At 40.6% G+C, this 20,395-nt stretch overlaps 1 protein-coding gene across 5 annotated transcripts in view; it reads right to left on the bottom strand.

Moving 5' to 3' along the window:
• The window catches only part of DENND1B (DENN domain containing 1B), a 150,121-nt gene that overhangs the window by 60,909 nt on the left and 68,817 nt on the right, over positions 1–20,395 (bottom strand). For all 5 annotated transcript variants that reach the window (XM_066238578.1, XM_066238558.1, XM_066238596.1 and 2 more), the window contains 2 exons: positions 9,941–10,041; positions 3,645–3,690 (listed from right to left, as the gene is read on the bottom strand). In XM_066238578.1, coding sequence (XP_066094675.1) covers positions 3,645–3,690; positions 9,941–10,041 — 147 coding nt within the window. The remainder of the gene's footprint in view (positions 1–3,644; positions 3,691–9,940; positions 10,042–20,395) is intronic.

Here is a 20,395-nt window from a genome sequence, read left to right on the forward strand (position 1 = left end):
TAAGCAATAATATATCTATATTAACAAAATTTATGTGAAAAAACTGTCATAATTTTTATTTCAATTTCAATTTTAAGTTGTCCTTTTAACAGAAACTATAAAGTGAATCCATAAACCAAATGTTTTTAAAAATAAAAATAGCCCAGAATAACAACTGTGTGACCCCAAAATGTTTTGTGATGACAAAATAAACTCTGAATAAAGAAAATCAGTGTTAAGATGAAATGTAGACTTTTCTCAAAGTTGCTCTTCATTTTAAAAGGTCTAATAACAGCTGAATATTAACTTGTGTTTAAGGGCCCACCCAATAAGAATGGAAAATGTATTCATTTTAAGATATCAATGCACTGAGACCCCTTAAAATAAGAACAATTTTATATTTAAAAAATACTATGTAATTTAAATCTTTTTTCAAAAAAAAAAAAAAAGTTTGAGTAATGTCAGTATTTTATCTGTTTTCCCTCCAAACCAGGTCACTGCTTTTTTTTTACTAAACAGAAGTGGATAGTCATATAGCATGTAAAATAATACCACTCTCCCTCATATTTTTAGGCTATAAAATTTGTACTTGTTTAGATGGGGAAAGAGTAAGAAAATATAAAAAGATAATTTGCCTTTTTCTTCAAAAGTAAGAAAAGGTTCTGAGGACAGAGACTGCAAGTCTTACGAAGAGGAAGGGAGGGTATTAGAGGTGGGACATCTGTCTCACGTCCTCTGTAGAAGTCTCTCCAGCGGTGAGACTACAAAGTCCATCATAAACATCAACGCAGGAAAATGACACAGCGGCAGCCGCCACACGGTCTCGAGAAATTGGGTCAGCATTGGACTTAGGATCCTCTGCATACTAAAACAATTCAGGGAACCTCTACATTTGTCGCCTCTGCCAATTTATTCCTAATCATTCACAGGCCTCCATCAGCTGTGAGTGAGTTCAGCCCTAACGTCTCATTTCCAGGCAGGACAAACGGTCCCGATCCTTTTATTCTAGAAGCAGATCTCCATTTTGAAAAGAGATTGCTAGCCATCTTTTACCCATGCTTACATAAAAATAATCAAAAGGAAGATTTAAAAGGACATTAATTTCATGTCTTTGAACAATCCTGCTTAGGAAGTCTTCAAACTGTCTTGGCTGAGAGAGAATAAAGAGAATATTTGAGTCTTCCTAAAAAAAAAAAATCAGCTATAATTTCAGCCAAACAAGAAGCAAAATAATTAATCACTTCAGTCTCAAATAGAAAATATGTAAATAGATATATAGATATTTTAATTATAATACCATTTACATAAATTTGAAAAAGCACAAAGGATCAAAATTTTAGTAAAGTTCTGCCTGATAATGACATAAAAAGAATGGAATTGCAACATGTGTATCATCTTGTAATCCATTAGGAGAAAGTTACTAAATGGTACCCAATTTGTTTAAAGACATTCCTGAAGTTCCTATTATACTTTCTCATTTGTTATTGAACCAAATAAACTGAATGAAGTTGACTATTAAGACCATTCAATAAGTCCAAAATATAGAGATTTCAGCCAATCTCATCATGGCTCTAAACATTCCCCTTTAATGACAGGAGCCAATTTCCCCAAGACAAGACTGTAAGGAGTAAATCATTCTTATATTGCTCCTTCCAAGAAATACTATTTTTTTCTGCACGTGTCCAATAAGAATTTGCTACATTTAATTGACTTTAAAATATATACTCCTTCCTAAAATGTTTTGGAAAAGCTGAATGATTTGTTTTACAAGTTGATATAGAGTCATTATGTAAAAAAATAAAAATAAAAAAAATACAACAGGTCCAATCAACAACTTTAAATATTTCTTACCTGTATTAACATATCATAAAAATTGCATATTCCATTTGATAGATTAAATAAGGACATTAATATCAATATCAAATTTGATGATGTTTTGAAGACATACAAACCAAGAATGGTTAGATTTTTGCCCAAGCCAATCACATATTCCACAAATCTAGTAGGAGATTAGTAACTATTTACTCCTGTTTTATTTGATACAGTCTGCACGTTCCCTGCAGGTGCCTTGGCACTTAGGAACAAGTTGTCTAAAAATAGCAAGATATAAAGAGTCATAATGTTATACCACCCAGACTTCAATATTAAAAACAAGTTTTGAACCTCTTAAGGAAACTCATTAAAATGTATTCTTTATTAAAGGTGAAACAAATTTTAAAAAATGTTGCCTTAGCATTTTGCAAAAAAGAAAAAAAATGACCGAAACCAGAGTGCACGTAGAATTCCATCAGTCAGGACTCTTCCCACACGTGATGCTCAGTTTCAAAATGACCAACAGGATCTCCCTTTACCAACAACATGGTTGTGACAGCAGACACCATCAATGGATCTACTACTGACAAGAAAACCAAATCCAACTCACTTAGACTAGAAATTAGGTAAAAGTTCAAAATGCACAACCAGCAAAAAATAATTTTTATTTGAATAAAACTGAAATCAGCCAGCATCATGCTACCACGTTTGGCTCTATGTCAGCGATTCTCAACCTGTGGGTCGTGACTCTATGTCCTTTGGTTTAATTGTTTTAGATGCTAATCTTCTAAGAAGTCCTCTCTGGTAATGTCACTGATTTCAAGTTCAAGTTGGCTATGGTGATGACTCAAGTGACATAAATCAATGTGGACTGAGGTAATGACATTCAAAAAAAAAACCCTACATTTTCAATTCCCAAGAAGAATGAAAATTTTAAACATGTAAAGCTATATGCCAATTAAAAATCCCATGACTAGTGTATTTAAACCACATTTTGAAAAAAACACACTGATAAACTGAATCAGAATGGACTTAATAAAATAAAAAATTTTCCCTTTATGACTCATAATTATGTAAGTTCTGACTTACAAAATATAGGTCTGAAAAAGAAATATACTTTATATATACATATATATATAAATCCCAAGTCCCATAAAGAAAGTGGTTCATTAAGAACTAACGTTTTCAGGATTTAAAATTTACCATATGATGTTTACCAAATATAATCTATTTTCATGCCTTGAAGATGTTCCTTTAGTATACACTAAAATGAAATTATTTCAATATTCTTTTTTAAAATGACCATAAAAGTATACTCTGACATAAAACTAGTCACTGCTCTGTACTAGTCAAGTGATATTCTTTCCCAGCAAACCTGCTTAAACTATTGTTTTTTTTTTTTTTTTTTTTTTTTCATTTTTCTGAAGCTGGAAACAGGGAGAGACAGTCAGACAGACTCCCGCATGCGCCCGACCGGGATCCACCCGGCACACCCACCAGGGGCGACGCTCTGCCCACCAGGGGGCGATGCTCTGCCCATCCTGGGCATCGCCATGTTGCGACCAGAGCCACTCTAGCGCCTGGGGCAGAGGCCACAGAGCCATCCCCAGCGCCCGGGCCATCTTTGCTCCAATGGAGCCTCGGCTGCGGGAGGGGAAGAGAGAGACAGAGAGGAAAGCGCGGCGGAGGGGTGGAGAAGCAAATGGGCGCTTCTCCTGTGTGCCCTGGCCGGGAATCGAACCCGGGTCCTCCGCACGCTAGGTCGATGCTCTACCGCTGAGCCACCGGCCAGGGCTTAAACTATTGTTTTTGTGAATGAATGTATCACTATCTTAGATATGAAAGATACTCACCTCTATGAGGCTGGAGTGTATTCCAATCAGGTATGGCATTGGAGCACTAAATTTTAAAAATACACATATATTCACATGGTTCATTAAAACAGAAACAATATAAGTAATTCTGTATGCTTTAAAAATTAATTAAATGCACAGTTCTAACAAGCATGTTATAAGTATTTTAAGTTATTCTACATATAAAATTCTAAGTTAACCTTAAAGACCATCGATAGATTCAAGGTAAGGTTGATTTCTACAAAATCACAAAATTATTTCTAATTAAATCAAGAGATGTAATCCATTTAAAAACTTTGTTGATTAAGAATATTAGGGTCTAGACCAAAATCTGAGTTCAATCTTTTCCATATACTTTATACTAAATATATCCTAAATAATCATCAAATTTATTCACATTTTTGCATACCTTTTTTTATCTACTTAGACTTTTATTTTAATGATTTCCTTAATAGATATTATTTCATACCTAGGACATCACCAAAATGTTTTAAGTCAATACCAAACATTTACTAAGCCTTCCTGTCAGTCAGGCTCCGTCTGAAACTCCACGGCGTAGAAACCCTCCCCCACTGTGACGTCACTCTGCTTCTCTGCTTGCGTACCTTGTCTTTTCATTCAAATTTTATACATTCATATTTCTCCCACTTTTACTTTTGTTAGTAAGATAAATAATTTTAATAAATTAAGAAATATTCAAATAAGTTTAAGAATAATATTAAATTAAGTCAACCCAAAATGTCTAGAGCATGCCAAGTGCCCTAGTCTAGGGGCTTGGGTACAAGAATAAGCAACATACACAGAAATAATTCCCTTGTGGGGTCTCATACTCTAGCAGAGAATACAGCCGTTAAATAATTTTTTTTTTTTGTATTTTTCTGAAGCTGGAAATGGGGAGAGACAGTCAGACGACTCCCGCATGCGCCCGACCGGGATCCACCCGGCACGCCCACATGGGGCGACGCTCTGCCCACCCAGGGGTGATGCTCTGCCCCTCTGGGGCGTTGCTATGCTGCGACCAGAGCCACTCTAGCGCCTGGGGCAGAGGCCAAGGAGCCATCCCCAGCGCCCGGGCCATCTTTCCTCCAATGGAGCCTTGGCTGCGGGAGGGGAAGAGAGAGACAGAGAGGAAGGAGGGGTGGGGGGGGGAGAAGCAAATGGGCGCTTCTCCTATGTGCCCTGGCCGGGAATCGCACCCTGGTCCCCCGCACGCCAGGCCGACGCTCTACCGCTGAGCCAACAGGCCAGGGCCCATTAAATAATTTTTATACCATGTAAATTAAGACTAACTGACAATTTCAAAAATATTTCTCATTAAGCACAAGAAGGAACTTATTCAACCTGACATTTCGAAATTAAAATTCTGTTTAACATGAAACCATGAGAATGAACAGATGTCTCCAAAGGTGATAGGAAATATGCAAATAAATATAGTAGCTATTTAAAAAAAACATTTTAAAATTTTCTTTTGTAGACATCTTAGTGTTATAGTTAATACAGACCTTTTCTGCTAATAAACACAGATAGCCTTCTTTCTCTGAGGATTTGCATACTTTTCCAAACATCGTTGTCATTATTAGAACAGAGCTATCCCGCAAGTCCACTGGACTATGGAGCACCAGTAACAGATAAAACTACAGATCAAGTTTTCAAAGTAACTCCAAATAGTTCCAAGTATTTCAAGATGGCTAGCCATTAGCTTAAGCATCCAGAATTCACAAAAAATAAGAATGATTGAGGTTTTTACTTCAGCAGTCATGTGGCTATCATGTCTTATCTGCTAGATTCTAAGCCCAGTTGCATTTGCCTTTTACAAAACTGTTACTTCCTATTTCATTTATTTTTAAATTCTTTTTAAAATTTATTGGCATGACATTAGTCAACAGGATCATATAGGTTTCAAGTGCACAATTCTATGATACGCGATCTGTAGAATGCACTGTGTGCCCACCACCCAAAGTCACCATATACTGACTGACCCCCTTTACACCCCCCTCAACCTCCACCTCCCACCCCCCTTCCCTCTAGTAATGAACATACTGTTGTTTGTGTCTATGAGAATATCCTATATTTGAGTAAAACAACAGAGTTCTTAGCTTTCTCTAACTGACTTACTTAGCTTAGCATCACAATCTCAATATTTTATTTTATTGGAATGCAACAGGCCTTCAGGAACTGATCTGGATTCTGGATACTTCACTGGACTGAAAGTTGAGGACTGTTTATAAGCCTTGATATCCTAAAGACTGCCTTCAAAAGGAAACAGGACAATAAACAAGGACTATTCCACTTTTGCTTAATGAAGGGAAGGCTGGTTGCTTCTCTAGTTCCAGTTTTTGTCTCTGGAATTTCTTTCGGGACACCATAAAAGACATAAAATATATCTCACTAATTAGATGTCGCCTATGACGGGGTTCAGGCAACTTTCACAAAGCAGAGGTAGTCAACGCCAAGATCTTTGACACATCAAGCCTTTGCTACATCGAAAGTAATATAAAAATTATTAAAGCTACTATGCAATCTTCCCATCTGCCCCAGGTGATTTACCACCAAATTTATAATAGAGAGAGCCCAGGGTAGCTCAAATTTCAAAGCACATTTTAACAACATGAGTGTTAATCAAACTATTTAAGCCTTTAAAAACAGTAATTACTACATCTATTTTATCGATGTTGGAGGAACCACTCAGTTAAACTGGAGTAAAAATTCTGCAAGTCCCTCTGCCTGAACCTACTAACAAAGTAACTTGAAACTTTTTCTATGGGGTAGTTAGTATCTCTAGGTGTTTCCATCTTAGTAATTTGTAACAAAGTCAAAACATACAGATGTCAGAACTGCAAACATTATTAATTGAGAGCATCATTTTCTGAAAGAAGAACAATGTTTTCCAGACTCTAGATATAGTAGAATTGCTGCTTCTTTCTTGTGAAAACCGGATTGTGTGCATCCTAATATTAAATCAGCCAAATCTTATAGAGTTATTCTGCAACCTTCACTGAAACCTCTTAATTAGACCGAGGGCACTAACAAGTTGGGAAGAGCTCCCGGCAACACGGATATGTCACCATCCATGCGCAAAACTGTCCTAGGTCTTTCTGCCAATGAAGTCCTTTTACAGAGAGGGGGCACACAAGGCTCTGTTATGACTGCCTCTTCTTTGAGCAATTAATCTTCATTCAAAAATAATTACTACATAACAGTCCTCTTTTTTTCCCCTTTTGCATTTCCTTTCAGAGACCAACCATGGGGTTGACTGCCCCAAGAGTCTATTACCGTGGGATCGTCAAAAGAAGTTTGTCAAAACAATGTAACTTCTCATTTATGTTTTTTGGGTTTTGTTTGGTTTTTTTTTTTTTGGAAACTATCCTCTTAGAAGTTAGCTTAATCTGCTCCCTTTCAGGAGAGAAGAGCCAGATACAGAGCCTTGACCAGAAAGTGAATCAACCGTTCCTGAACAACAGCAACAACAACAAAATTATTGTAAGTGTACCAGTGCTGGACTCCCAGCACCTACCTGCTCAGTGAGTGAGGACTCAGAGAGGTGGCCAGGGTCTGCCACCATCACAGACCCGCCAACGCCAAGTGAGGCTCGCCCTTGCTGTGAGGATGCCTGACATGAGACGTACCCTCTTAAGAAGCTGAGTGCCCAACAGCCTATTGTGGACTGAAGGCACTATGTTGTTCAGTGGGCCTCGAGAACGTAATCGTCTTGTGCAAGCAAAACTCCCTCCTACTGGTCAATTATGAAGAAAGGCTGATGGTGTGAATTCGTCCCAGGAGCCCCCCCCATCCTAGCAGGCAATGTGGGCCACTTCTCCCTCAGTGTCCTCATCCCTGTTCCTGTAGACACCTCTGATGTACACCTCCCAACCTTGCATAATTACTCCACGCACCATGCGTGTATGTGCACATGTGGGCACTCCACGTGTGGGCATGGGTTAACGTGTGTGAAAGGCTCTTCCCATCTGTGAATGCCACAGCCACAAGGCAGAACCTTATTCCTTCTATTGCATACTCACGGCTCGGCAAACAGGTGCTCCCTACATGTCTGACATATACAGCTGGACGAGTGAGCAAATGCCTGGGCCAGCCCACTAGCAAGACCTCATCGGGGGATGCAGGTGCAATGTTCGCCCACGGGCACAAGATGGCATCCCGGCTCTCACACGGGTGCCCTCAGAGACCCCACATGCAGAACCAAACAGCCTTCCAGGAGCTAGAATTACCTGGGGATTTGAGCATTGGCAGATACCTGTCCACCTCTAGCTGACCTTCCTGATGCTATTTTTGAAGTGGAATCTAAAAATATCTTTATTCAAAAACCATGGAATGGAAGGAATGATCTCTAATATCTTGCTCCTGTCTGCACACAGGTCAGTATGACTAGAATCATTTGCAAGGATGCAAAGAGAAGAAAACCATGCCCCCCCCCCAAATAAAAATAGTGTCATTCATAGAATTTTCAGTCATTGGAAGAGAGGTCAAGTCTTAGATGGCTATTTATACACACACACACACACACACACACACACACACATTTCCTCCTGCCCAAGTCCTCAGATAGACCTGGAGGCTCAGGAAGTTTGGTTGCCAGTGCTGTGCGCTCCAGGCCAGGGAAGTGTCTGGCATGGACACTGTTAGATCTTGTCCTTAAAGCTACTGCAAAGGCTAGAAACAAGTAAGAAAATTGCAGAGATGGAACTAAGGACCAGCTTCCTTCGCTGGAGTGGTAGTGGCAGGAAGGACTTCATGGCAGGCTTAGGGAACACCCGAAAGTCCTCTCTAAGAAGAACCAGCATAGAACTACCCATGTCCTAGAATAATTTCCAAATAACAACATCTTAGAGGGAACTTCAAGGGATGTTGCCTAAGAGGTCAAAACATTTTAATAGGTAAATTAAAAATGGCACTGACCTCACAATTAGACGGGTTAGTTCTTGACGTGTATTTTTAAAATCATGTAACCAATACATTTTCAAATGTTTTTGTGAAAAAAAAATTATTTCAAACAAATGAATTTTACTTGCTGAATGCTATGAGCAAACATACTGTACACATTGTGAAGAAATTATAGCTCCTGTGTTCAAGGATGCTGATGTTCTAGGCCTGTTTAAAGACCTAGCTTTATTATTGGTCATGTGTGTGTGCGACACATCACAATCTAATTGAATGGCATACCACAGCCTCCTCCCAAAGTCTTTCTCCTTTCCGGGACTCGAAGGGCAGAGGGATAGGGGTAGGTAGGGCACGGAACCGACTTCACAGCGTCCTCAGTGTTAATTAACACTGGTACCACGCTGTGACAGCACCCAGTACAGAGGGTCAGCAAGCTGTGTCCAAGGATATGTCTTCTCGTTAGTGACATTTGTTCCAAAGGGGCGAGTCATAAAAACTTAATATAAAACTGCCATGTGTGAACTTAAAGCAGTTTAACCCTGAAATAACTTTGTGTGATCTGCTTTTGATGACATAAGAAATGTTAAACACTTTGATTCTAAGAGAGCTTTGTTTTTCAATAACATGAATTGTGATATCCACACATATATTATGGTCAAAATCATATTCGTGTGTGTGTGTAAACTTTACTTCTGCAGTGAGGGTGCACGTTTCACCCGCAGTCCAGACGAAGGTCAAGGTGGCTGCTCGCTGGGAACCCAGCCCTGGCGTCACTTGAAGCACACACACTCTTCCAGGAAGAACAGACGGAGCTCCTAGGGGTGGAGTTGAGCTCAGATTGGGTGAGATCACCGGGAGCTCTCTCTAATGCTGGGAACCTCTTCAGAACTACTCTCAAAACTTTTCAACATTGTGCCTTAGGTGGCTCAAGGTGGAGGCTTGGATTTAAACCAAAGAGTCAGGGCATCCCTGCAATCGAGGTAACCCGTTCGCTGGTACCTGGCGCTAGATGCGCTGAGGGAGGGGCGGAGAAAAGTGTGTCTCCTGGAAGTGATCCGGGCTCCCACAGACCGGGCAGACAGCTGCCGACCTCTGGGACAACAGGTCCTCAAACTGACACTGTCCCTTCTATTTCACTTTCCTCACCAAAACAAAGACTGTACCTGCCTCTACTTACGTGCACACTGAGTTATCCCAATGGCTGCGGTAGGAACTCACAAGAGTCTAACGAACTCTGGTGGCACTTGGTCCCTTCACAGAAAGCACCTGGTGACACTTATTACTAGTTTCTGAGGTGAGTCCCAGAGATGTCAGGGATGTACATGTGCACGTGCACCACACTTCCCTCCCCGACAGAGAAGTGGCCCTCCTGCGGCCACGGCCGGGGCCAGCCCGCTTACCAGCAGTAGTCCAGCAGGTGCGGAGGCAGCACAGGGATGTAGATGTGCTGCCAGAACATAGGGAACAGCAGGGCAGCCGATCCATGCAGACAGGCGGTCAACTGCAAGGTGCAAAAGGAAAACAACAACTGTCAGCAGCCACGGAACCCCCCCCAAACACCGCGCCGCACCACACTCATCACCAAAAAGAGGAAGGGCAGTCGGCAACCCACTGACGTTGTGACTTCCACTCTACACCCTTTCCCCAATTCTGCACGCAACACATCTTAGGTTTCAGAAGGCCCTTGGAAACCTACGGTCTATATACGTAGCTGGCAGGTTTCCTGGGCATCTCTGGGTGGGCTGTGCAGAACACCAAAACTGCGAAGAGGGCGGGGTTAAAAGAAATGAAGCGAGAGCAGTAAGAAGAAATGGTAGGAAATGGCCATTTGTGCCGCGTGGTTTGGGCATCACTCGGATTGATGCAGCACGATTAAATATGGAAAGGGAGCGAGGCAGAGAGCGCTCCCAGGGGACATCATTAGGGCAAATTGCCAAAGAACGAAACACGAGTTAGACAGGCAAGCCTGCGCGCTGCATGCACGCCGGGAGACCGAGCGTTGGACAGCTGCAGCTCTGGAGACGTGCACGCCGCGGGGGCGCGGTCCCGGGGCGACCCTGCGCACTGACACAGGGGATGTCGCTATTGACCAGCAAACTGCCCGAGCTTGACAGCCGCCGCAGAGGAAGCCAAGTATATCATAATCTCCCATACAAACTGTTCATTTCAGACAAACATTTGCAGTCCCCAGTTTCGGATCACCACCGCGGCAACGACGCCACCGCTGTTCTAAAGGGTGATGGCCATCTTAATTGTTCTGGGTTGCTAAGCAGGGTGCGTGAAATATTTTTAAGGCCTCACAAAAAAAAAAAGACATCACTTTTCTTCTTTTTTTTCCTTTCCTTCCCTCCAACAGACCTGCATCAGAATTCTTTCCATGTAGTTTTCTATACATTTTAAATGATGATTCTGTAAGTGTTAAGTCATACACACACTCACACAAACACACACACATACACACACACACACTGTGTTTTTCGCTCCTTAAGCTGTACCTGACCATAAAACACATCTAGGGTTTTAAGGAGGAAAATAAGAAAAAATATATTCTGAACCAAATGGGTGTGTTAAAATATTTAATAAAATACCGTATTTTTTGCTCCATAAGACACATAGGCATTTTCCCCTCCACTTTTTTTCGGGAAAATGTGCATCTTATGGAGCAAAAAATATGGTATGTATTTTGGTGTTTAAAGCAATAATTAAGCATGCATCATCATATTAAAGTCTGCTGCTACAGTCTGCATTTCAAGGTTATGAATGAAATCATTTCATTCTACCTGGAAATCAGAATGAAAAAATAAAACCAGCTGAAAATGAACCGCAGACTTCCTAGAAACCATTCTTTCTATTTTATTTTATATAAGAAATTAAAATCTATACTTAGGAATCAAATTAACTTAAAAATGGATATAGAGCCATTCAATTTTAACAGCCACATTAGTGCAAAATAGTTCCACTAAATTAAAAACAAAATCAATTAAAATAATCTCATCTGAACCAAAAGCATGCACCTTTCGATTAAAAGTATATTCATCTTGATCATGTGTGTTCTATATTTTTCTGGTTAGATTTTTTTTAATCAACTCTACATAAAAAACAACATAGGTGGCTTCCATGCTGAAGGCTAACATTAAAGGGTTACACTTACAAGCTTTCACAGGTTAGCTCCGGCGTTCTTTCAATAAATATTATTTCTAAAATTCCTTCAATTAGAACATATGGTATACCACTAGGAGGCATTCAAAGGCTTTTGTTTAATGATAATGAACCATGGACTTATTTATCTTACATATCGGAACCAGAGAGAAATAAACACAGGGCTGGTCCAACCCGTGCCTGGTCCTGAGCTCTCATGGGCAGTCCCCCCACCACGACTGTGGGAACGAGGCGCCTTTCCTGTGGCGTTAACCCTTTTCCTTTCCTCACTGGGTTCTGATGGGCTAAAGGCAGAAAATTTTCTCAATGCCTCCATTTCTACATAGATGATTTTTAAAACAGCTCATCTTCAACTTTTTTTTATTAAGAAAAGTGTTTTTTTTATTGTTTAGAGAAATGATTAACAGTGGAACAGGGGAAAATACATTCTCAAGACGAGGGATTGTGATTAAGGATTATGTACCTTGCTGGGCACACCCAGAGTCCAAAGTGCTCAATTAAATGCCACACCAATCTTTTCCCTATGCCCTCAGCGGTCATCCTTAATGGAAGTTATAAATTACTCACTACTGAGCCACAACATGATGTCATGAATCTCAGCAGGTTTTTGGAGGATGATTTGATGATGATGAACAGTCACAGCATTTCCACAATGGTCAGCATGCGGCAGAGGGTCTACCTGCTAATCAAGGTCTACCAAGAAGAAGGAAGTGCTTTGGGATTTGCCACCTTTTCGGATCTAGGAGTGGGTGATAAGGAAAGGTACAAATACCACCTCTTCCCAACCAGATTCTGGCCTTAGAAACTAGAATTAATTATTAAAAGTAATACAGTAGAAGTGTTGATTTTGAGTGAATCTATAAGGAATTTGCTTTTGGAAATAGTCTGTTAACTGTCAAGCCATCCAAGTGGAAATTTCCAAAGGAAAAAGGAGGACACCAAAGAAGAGTCCCCATACCCCCCTGGAAGCATGTGACCACTGTGTGATTAAAACAGAGAACATACTACTGCTGCATTCACTTTGATATAGTTTTCAGAGACCCAAATGTACCTAATAACTGTTTAAGAAAATTCCTATCTACAGCCATACCACCCTGAACATACCCAATCTCGTCAGAAACATTCCTTAGCATCTCTTTTAAATGGCACGCAAATATCTAATTGCACCTACAATTCCACAAAGCATGCTCAATATATTGGACTGATAAGTCCCCAAGTGCTGACCGAAGCGAAATAAAATTACTGGGAATATTGACTCCTCACACATGGTGGTTATAAAATAAATATATGCGAAAACCATGTGATGAGACAAGATGGGGGCCTGGGGAACCAACAGGAGAAACCTGACAATAAAAGTTGGCAATGATGAACACAGTCATTAAATAAAGGGACGTGGCGCTTCCCGTCCCAGGCCACCAAGTCTAATGTCATTGATGTTAACAATAGTAGCAAATGTTTCTAGAATGCTTGCAATGTGCCAGGCACAATTCTGAGTACTTGATATACTCAAATCTATTGTCATTATTTCCATCGATGGATCAGCACACAGTGGCAAAAGTAGACCAGTTACCTAAGATCGCACCCCCGGTAAGTAGCAAATGCAGGATAATAACCCAGGCAGTCTCGATCAATACCTTTTATCATCAGCTGCCTTTTCATATACAAAGATTCAAAATTCCCATCCTTACAAGACTTTGAATACTATTTACAAGCTGAAAATATTGTATCTTGATAACATAGTGGAGAGTGAGTCTTTGGACTGAACAGACAGACAAGAAGAGTTAACCTTTACACACAAAAAATTTAGCATCTATAATGCAGATCGAATTTGCAGAACTTTCTTCAGGTATCATCACCATCTGCGACTTTAGCCAGCTGGAAACCAAAGGCCAGATTTTATCAGAAACGTGAAAAAGATAAATCGCTGATGAAAACTCTACAAGTTACCACCACCCTCTGCATTAGCAGGTGCATTCAGTTGGAAATCAAACTATAGTTCTCTCCCTCTGTGATACGAAACCTCACTTACTCCTTGTTCTTAAAGTGAAACAATATTTACTAGAAGAAATTAGCCTGCCAATAAAGCTAAGTGACATATTAAGCAATTAAAGAGGCATGCATTTTTGTGGGCAGGGGGGACCCACATCATCAGATTCCCAAGGCTACAACAGAAAAAAGGATCCATCTAGTATGACGGCCACAATGAAAACCAGCATGATTGTAATTGACACATTTTACAAGTAAAGATCTCATTGTGACACATCGTCATTGCCATTACTCTAGTACTTCTCTCTCTCGGCCAGATTGTATCTAATTCTAATACAGAAGTCTTACACACTTCAACTCAAGTCTTATATGAATTATTGAGGGGCAGATATATGTCCCCTCAGAATGTATTTATGCACAAAATCCAAGAAATACAGAATACAGACTTCATGGGATTTTTAACTGAATCAACGTTTAGTTCAGAAAAAGATTAACCACTAAAAATAAATCACTGTAGGTAAACAGAATAAATAGCTATAGGTGGGAATCTGATCAATTCTTCATGGAATGAAGAAAAGATACATATTTAGTAGAAGACATAAAGAAACCATCTGTTTAAAACACTTTTAACTCACATTTAAAAGTTCAGGCCAGAATGAAAGCAGGAGGGTGTTTGAAAACTACCAAGTGATCGCAACTATGCAATATTCTTATTTGAGCAAAATTCTAATACGCAAATTAAGTGACAACTGAAAGGGAATGTTTGGAGAAGGAGCAACTTTACATAATTAAGAAGGAGAAGTTTTGGATGTGCATTTTTTCTCAGCCCTTTTTTTATACTAAAATATGGCATCCTATTTCATTTTCTTTCTTTGTCCTGCTAAAATGGTAAATGTCCTCCTTCAGCACTAAAAAATCACCCTAACCTCTTTCCATCATACCCAAGTTCTTTGGAAAGGTCTAGTCACATCACATTTTGACTGGTTTATTAGCTTTTCATAGCCAAACGATCCTCAGATTTTTCTGGCTTGCCTGCTTACGTCATATATTTGCTTTTTGTTCATTTTACAGATGGGGAAACCGAGGCAAAATTATATGAATTGCCCAAGATTCTGCAGCTAACAAGTGGGGCACCACAGAGGTCTTGGGCATTGTTATTGGTACTGGGAGGACAGTAATAAACAAGAGACAAAAATCTCTGTCACCAAGGAGCTTACAGCCTAGTCACCCTCCACATACCAGCACTCCTGTCATACTAACCTCTCCTCAATGTTCTCGATTTCTGTAGCTGTCACCTTCCACAAGAATGCCAACGTCTTCAAACCCACTGCGTCCCTTACATGCTGGAAGAATTTAGGGAGGAAAGTCGGGAGGCCATATAATGGACAGTCTGTAATGGCAGATGAAGGGGTTTTATAGGCACTGAGTCATCATCAATAGCTGCTTCTGCTTCTGAAGGATTAAGTAATTATATATACGGAATAATTACAAAAAATAGGAAAATGGTAGGTTCAAACAGAAGGTCAGTGTTAGCACTGAAAGTAGTACTAAAGGTGGGAGAAAGGGACAAATGAGAGATTACGCAGGATAAACTGCAAGGACAAGGGGAGAAAGTCACTTCAGTATGGGTGACCAGACAGTCTTCAAGGGAAGGGCTGCTCATTGGGCAAAGAGAACGTTCGGTTTCATAAGATGGTCACTGTAAAAGTCAACATTGCTTAGAGGTTGAAAGCATGGACTCTGGAGTCAGAGAGACTCAGCTGAGCCACTCACTAGTTCTGTGGCCTTGGACAACATTCTCCCTCTATGTCTCAAAGTCTCATCTTCATCGGTCTGAAGTGGGTAGTATCTGTCCTTACAGCAGAGTAAGGGTTGCTAAGCTTAACTTAAAGGTGACTATGCACTACCTAATTTTCAGTTATAGTTACTCCAAGCATCCTCACCATTTTTATGTAAATGGAGGCAGTGCCAGTACTCAGCATCCAGAACTTGAACACATCATTTGTGGGAAGGGATAACTGCCTGAACTGAAACAGCAGGCAGATGAACTGGAGAGAGAGGTCAGAGAAAAAAAGGTCAAGGACTCAGGTCTATAGGACTTAGGTGGGGAAAACAGATGAGAGGGAAGGGCCAGCCACCCAGATTAGCTCCCCAGGAGGACTGGACACTGCAGGGGAGAGATGACGAGTCCCATTTAGGACATGTGGTGTGTGATGTCCACTGTGAGTTAAATCGGGACGTAGAACCAGGAAAGCTCATCAGAACAGAAAAACCTGCCTAACTAGAAGATAGTAAAAATAATTACACCAAAAAATGTAATAGGTCTATTAAAAAAAATAACAACATACTGCTCTCCATAGTACTTTTACTAAAGAAACAGAAACAATATGTACAGTTTTTCATACATACAACTGGATAATCATTAACAGCACAAAATTCAATCATTCCATTTGGAAAATGGTTCAGCCAACAGAAATCTTATAGGTCATTCCTGTGTAGATTAGGATAGGGTATGGGAACGATGCCTGTAGACCTCAATGAGTGATAACTTAAGGCGTTCCTTAGGTAATTCTATAATAGTTATGTTAAACATTCTATTTGTTCAATTAAAAAGCAAATGTTGACTTTTAGAAGAGAAGAGGACTCAACCACAAAGCAGAAATATGTGCTCATTTCAATAAAAAACAGAGCTCTTATCACCACAAGGGCTGGGAAGACACAAACACCTCCTATGATCCTGTCTTAGAAGTTTCCTCCAGCCCTGGCTGGTTGGCTCAGTGGTAGAGCATTGGCACAGTGTGTGGAAGTCCCGGGTTTGAGTCCCAGTCAGAGTACACAGGAGAAGCACCTGTGTACTTGCTTCTCCACTCTCTCTCCTTTCCTCTTCTCTCTTGCTCTCTTCCCCTCCTGTAGCCATGGCTCAAATGGTTTGAGCAAGTTGGCCTCAGGCACTAAGGATGACTCCCACTGCCTCACCTCAGGCACTAAAAATAGCTCAGCTGCTCAGCAACAGAGCAGCAGCCCCAGATGGGCAGAGCATCACCTGGTAGGAGCTTGCCAGGTAGATCCCGGTCAGAGTCTGTCTCTGCCTCCCTGCCTCTCAATTTAAAAAAAATAAAAGTTTCCTCCAACAAACTTCCATACATACCTTCCAACAAAGGGCACCATGACGACCTCAGTGGTCCTATCTCCACACCCCAGCCCCTTTCACTTAGCCCTGAATGGAAATATGATGTTCAGAACAGCAGTGCACATGTCAGATAATACCCAGTAAGTAGAATTAGAAGCTCCAGTTTCAGCTGACATAATTAGTTACTATGGGCTCTGGAGAAGAAAAATTGTCCCTGGACTATCGCTCTCCCTGAGAAGTCTTGACAACAGTGTTTAACCGCAGCATGCGGCTGTAGTTTCCCAAACATGAGGGGGAAAACACACTTCAGTGATCCTGACTAGGAAGCTGACCTGGGTAATCTTTGCTCATTCACCAACTGTTTCTCTCGGAAGCTCTGGGAAGACGCTCTGTGTACCTCAGGTGTCAGATTCAAAGCCTATACAGGTGACCCCATCGAGAGACGCCAAATCAAGGGTATAGAAACCCAGACAGAGAGGTGCAAGTCCTCTGGAGTCTCCTCCCATTGATCTAAACCTATAAAATCTACATTACAATGGCCGATGTTCCGGGGATCACAAAGATTTCTTTCCACATGCGCCCCGGATGGGATGAATGAGAGGAGGAGGGAGAACATATGCCTGGATGCCCAGGGGCAGCCCTAACAAAGGAAGACATCCCAGTTTATTCACACAATTCCTGTACTCCCAGCACACCACTGCTCTAAACAATTTCAGAAAGAACACGCACCCCCAAGCAAATCTCTGTAACTAACGTGCTTATGGAATTCGAGGGGGCCTTCTCTATCAACTAAATGTTGGTCACAATAGTAGCCAACATGTAGACATGGGCTTTCAAGGGGGGCATTGTGCCCCCTGCTTCTCTGGGCCACAGAGAGCCCCCCTCGTCAGCATGTTACTGACAGGATGACGGGCCAGCGCCTGTCAGACGCTGTCCGGCCAGGCGTTGGGAGACAAAACGCTCAGCCCCAGCTGACTAGTTAGGGAAAGTCTGGTGAGGTTACAATTATAAAGGCAGATGACAAGGCTTCATGCCTGACTGAGTTGAGAACCGATGACATGACTTGAAACAGCGATCTTCCCTACCCCTTGGTCACAAAACAGCAATAAGTCAGCGGATACCCTCTTGTAACATCATGATGTAGCCCTCGGCGCTGAGCACATGAGATCCTGAGCTGATGTGCTGTTAGTCCCGCTGAGATGCACTTGGGCTGAAACATCTAAGGCTTGCCTACAGCCCGGATAAAGCCAGTGCTCTCCTCCGGGGTTACCCGGACAACCCCCGTGTGTACTTGATCATGACTGTACCAACAGAACAAACACCAAAGTGCTTATGTCCCAATTCATGAACTCGAACACATAAAAATATAATCATGGGTCCTAGCAAAACACCACATTTTAATATGCGGGGGGAGTGGGGACCCATTAAAATTTTAACATAATGACACCTGATATTTTTGCTAATGTATCTCAAAACTCAGTTTTTTTTAAACTGTAAAGTTTATAAAGATAATTAAAAATCATCATTTTAACTACAAAGAGTACATAAAGAAAGGGACTCTCCAGTAATTGAATCCTCTAAGAGCACATCACCACTAAAACCCCAGCACATTATCAGGTGAACAGATAGAATCCAGGTAAAATTATGACTGTCCAAGAGTAAACCCAGACAAAATTCTGACAAGCACAATAAAATAAGGAATGTAAACACACCTTAATTCATATGTGTTCTTTCAATAATCAGAATTTTGGCTGTAGGTTTTTAGGGTGAATAAGACAACTTCTTGCATTAGGCACCTTGTTGTCTTAATGGTATTGAATATAAGAATGTAAAAAGCTGAAAAGGCAAGTCAATTCACTGACACTTTATTCATTGCCTGGGTGTTTCAGAGGTTTCACTAAATTCTTTCTAAAAGCAGTTTATTCTTAATGTGTGCATGGGACCAGTTTCTGGCCTTAGCTCTTCCTATGCATAGGATTTATAGCACATATAGGTGTATGAATTTCTCAGGATAGATTCGGTGAAGCACTTTCCCCCGTATAAGGGTAAGGAGATCCTAAACATGAACTTACTCTATATGTCGGCCTGCACTCCCCCTGCCCCAGACAGTGAACCACAACAAAGCTGGGAACTTAGTGATGACATCACCATCAAGTTCCCACCAATGGTGACAAACAACTGGTATGAAGTTTGCCTCAAACACTGGAGGACATAACTCCCTGAATAATACCAAGCCTTTTACTTAAATAATGTATTTCTTTAGTTCAAATGAAGTTAAAGGCTGGGCATGTTATTTTTACTCTAAACTGCATATCTGGTCCATTAGGAAATGATAGCTAATAATCATCAAAGAATCACTGACTCTTATGCAGACTCAATTCTAAGCACTTCATATATATATATATATACACACACACACACACACACACATATGCATATATACTATATGTGTGTATATGTATGTAAATATTATATATACTTAGCTATATATAAATATCTTTCGGCTTTATGGCAACCCTATGAGACTGACCATTATTAGCCTATTCTCTCAGTTTACATGTGAAGACACTGAGTCAGAAAGGCTACCCTGCCACTAAGGAGTGTTCATAAATTAGAACAAAGAGAGAACATCAGTATTTTACAGAAAACATATATCAGACTGATTTCTAATGTTTTCCTAACCGCAGCTGCTTTTGCATGCATCTACACCTTCCGATCTCTGCTCCGACCCAACCTCACTGGGGAGGCCTTAGGTGACTACCCTCCACAAATTGAGACCTGCCCCTCCCCTTTGATTCCCCACACACCTGCTTCACCCCTTATCCCTGGGTACTCATCACCATATGACATAAAAGCTATTTATGTATCTATTTCTTTACCTGTTCTATTAGTTAGACCTAACCTCTAAGAGGTTAGACTTGGCTTTGCTCAATTGCTGAATCCCTGGTGTCTCGAAAACGCCTACCACATGGGTGCTTAGTAAATACTTGTTCCATACATTTATTTTGATAGGAATTTAGTTCCTAGACCTCTAAGACCATTGGTACAATCTTTTTTCATCTTCAGGATGATTCAATATAGAAATAGTTTTTTATTGGCTCGGAAAAATAATTATGTTTGAGAAAAGATGAGGTTGAAAAAAAAACTGGAAGAAAAAAAGAACGGTTTTGCCTCAATGGTAAATTAAAAAGAGCAGAAAAGCAAATTTATACTAAAAAGAAAAGAAAAAGGAGCAAATGATTCCGATTGGATTTCTGAGTGTCACTCTATGGGGATGCAGGTGGTCTCTGTGCTACTGACCAGCACCTGCTCTAATGAGACTGCACCATCTCTCCACACTGCACTCCTCTAAGTGTACAGAATGTGGCTTTAAATATGTAAAACAGCACCTTTTCCATTTTTCTTTTTTTTTTTTTTTTGGAAAAGTGGGTATATCAATATTGCAATTCAAACTTGAATTTTTTTTCAATTGTAGAGTAATGGAAATAACCCAAAATGAGGCTCAGAAGACTCAGGATTGCACCACCCCATCTCCAATCAGCTCTTTTAGCCTTTGGGTGGGCATTTAACCTCTCTGAAA

This window comes from Saccopteryx bilineata, chromosome 1 (assembly GCF_036850765.1).
Source record: "Saccopteryx bilineata isolate mSacBil1 chromosome 1, mSacBil1_pri_phased_curated, whole genome shotgun sequence".
In the NCBI taxonomy this organism is placed as follows: domain Eukaryota; kingdom Metazoa; phylum Chordata; class Mammalia; order Chiroptera; family Emballonuridae; genus Saccopteryx; species Saccopteryx bilineata.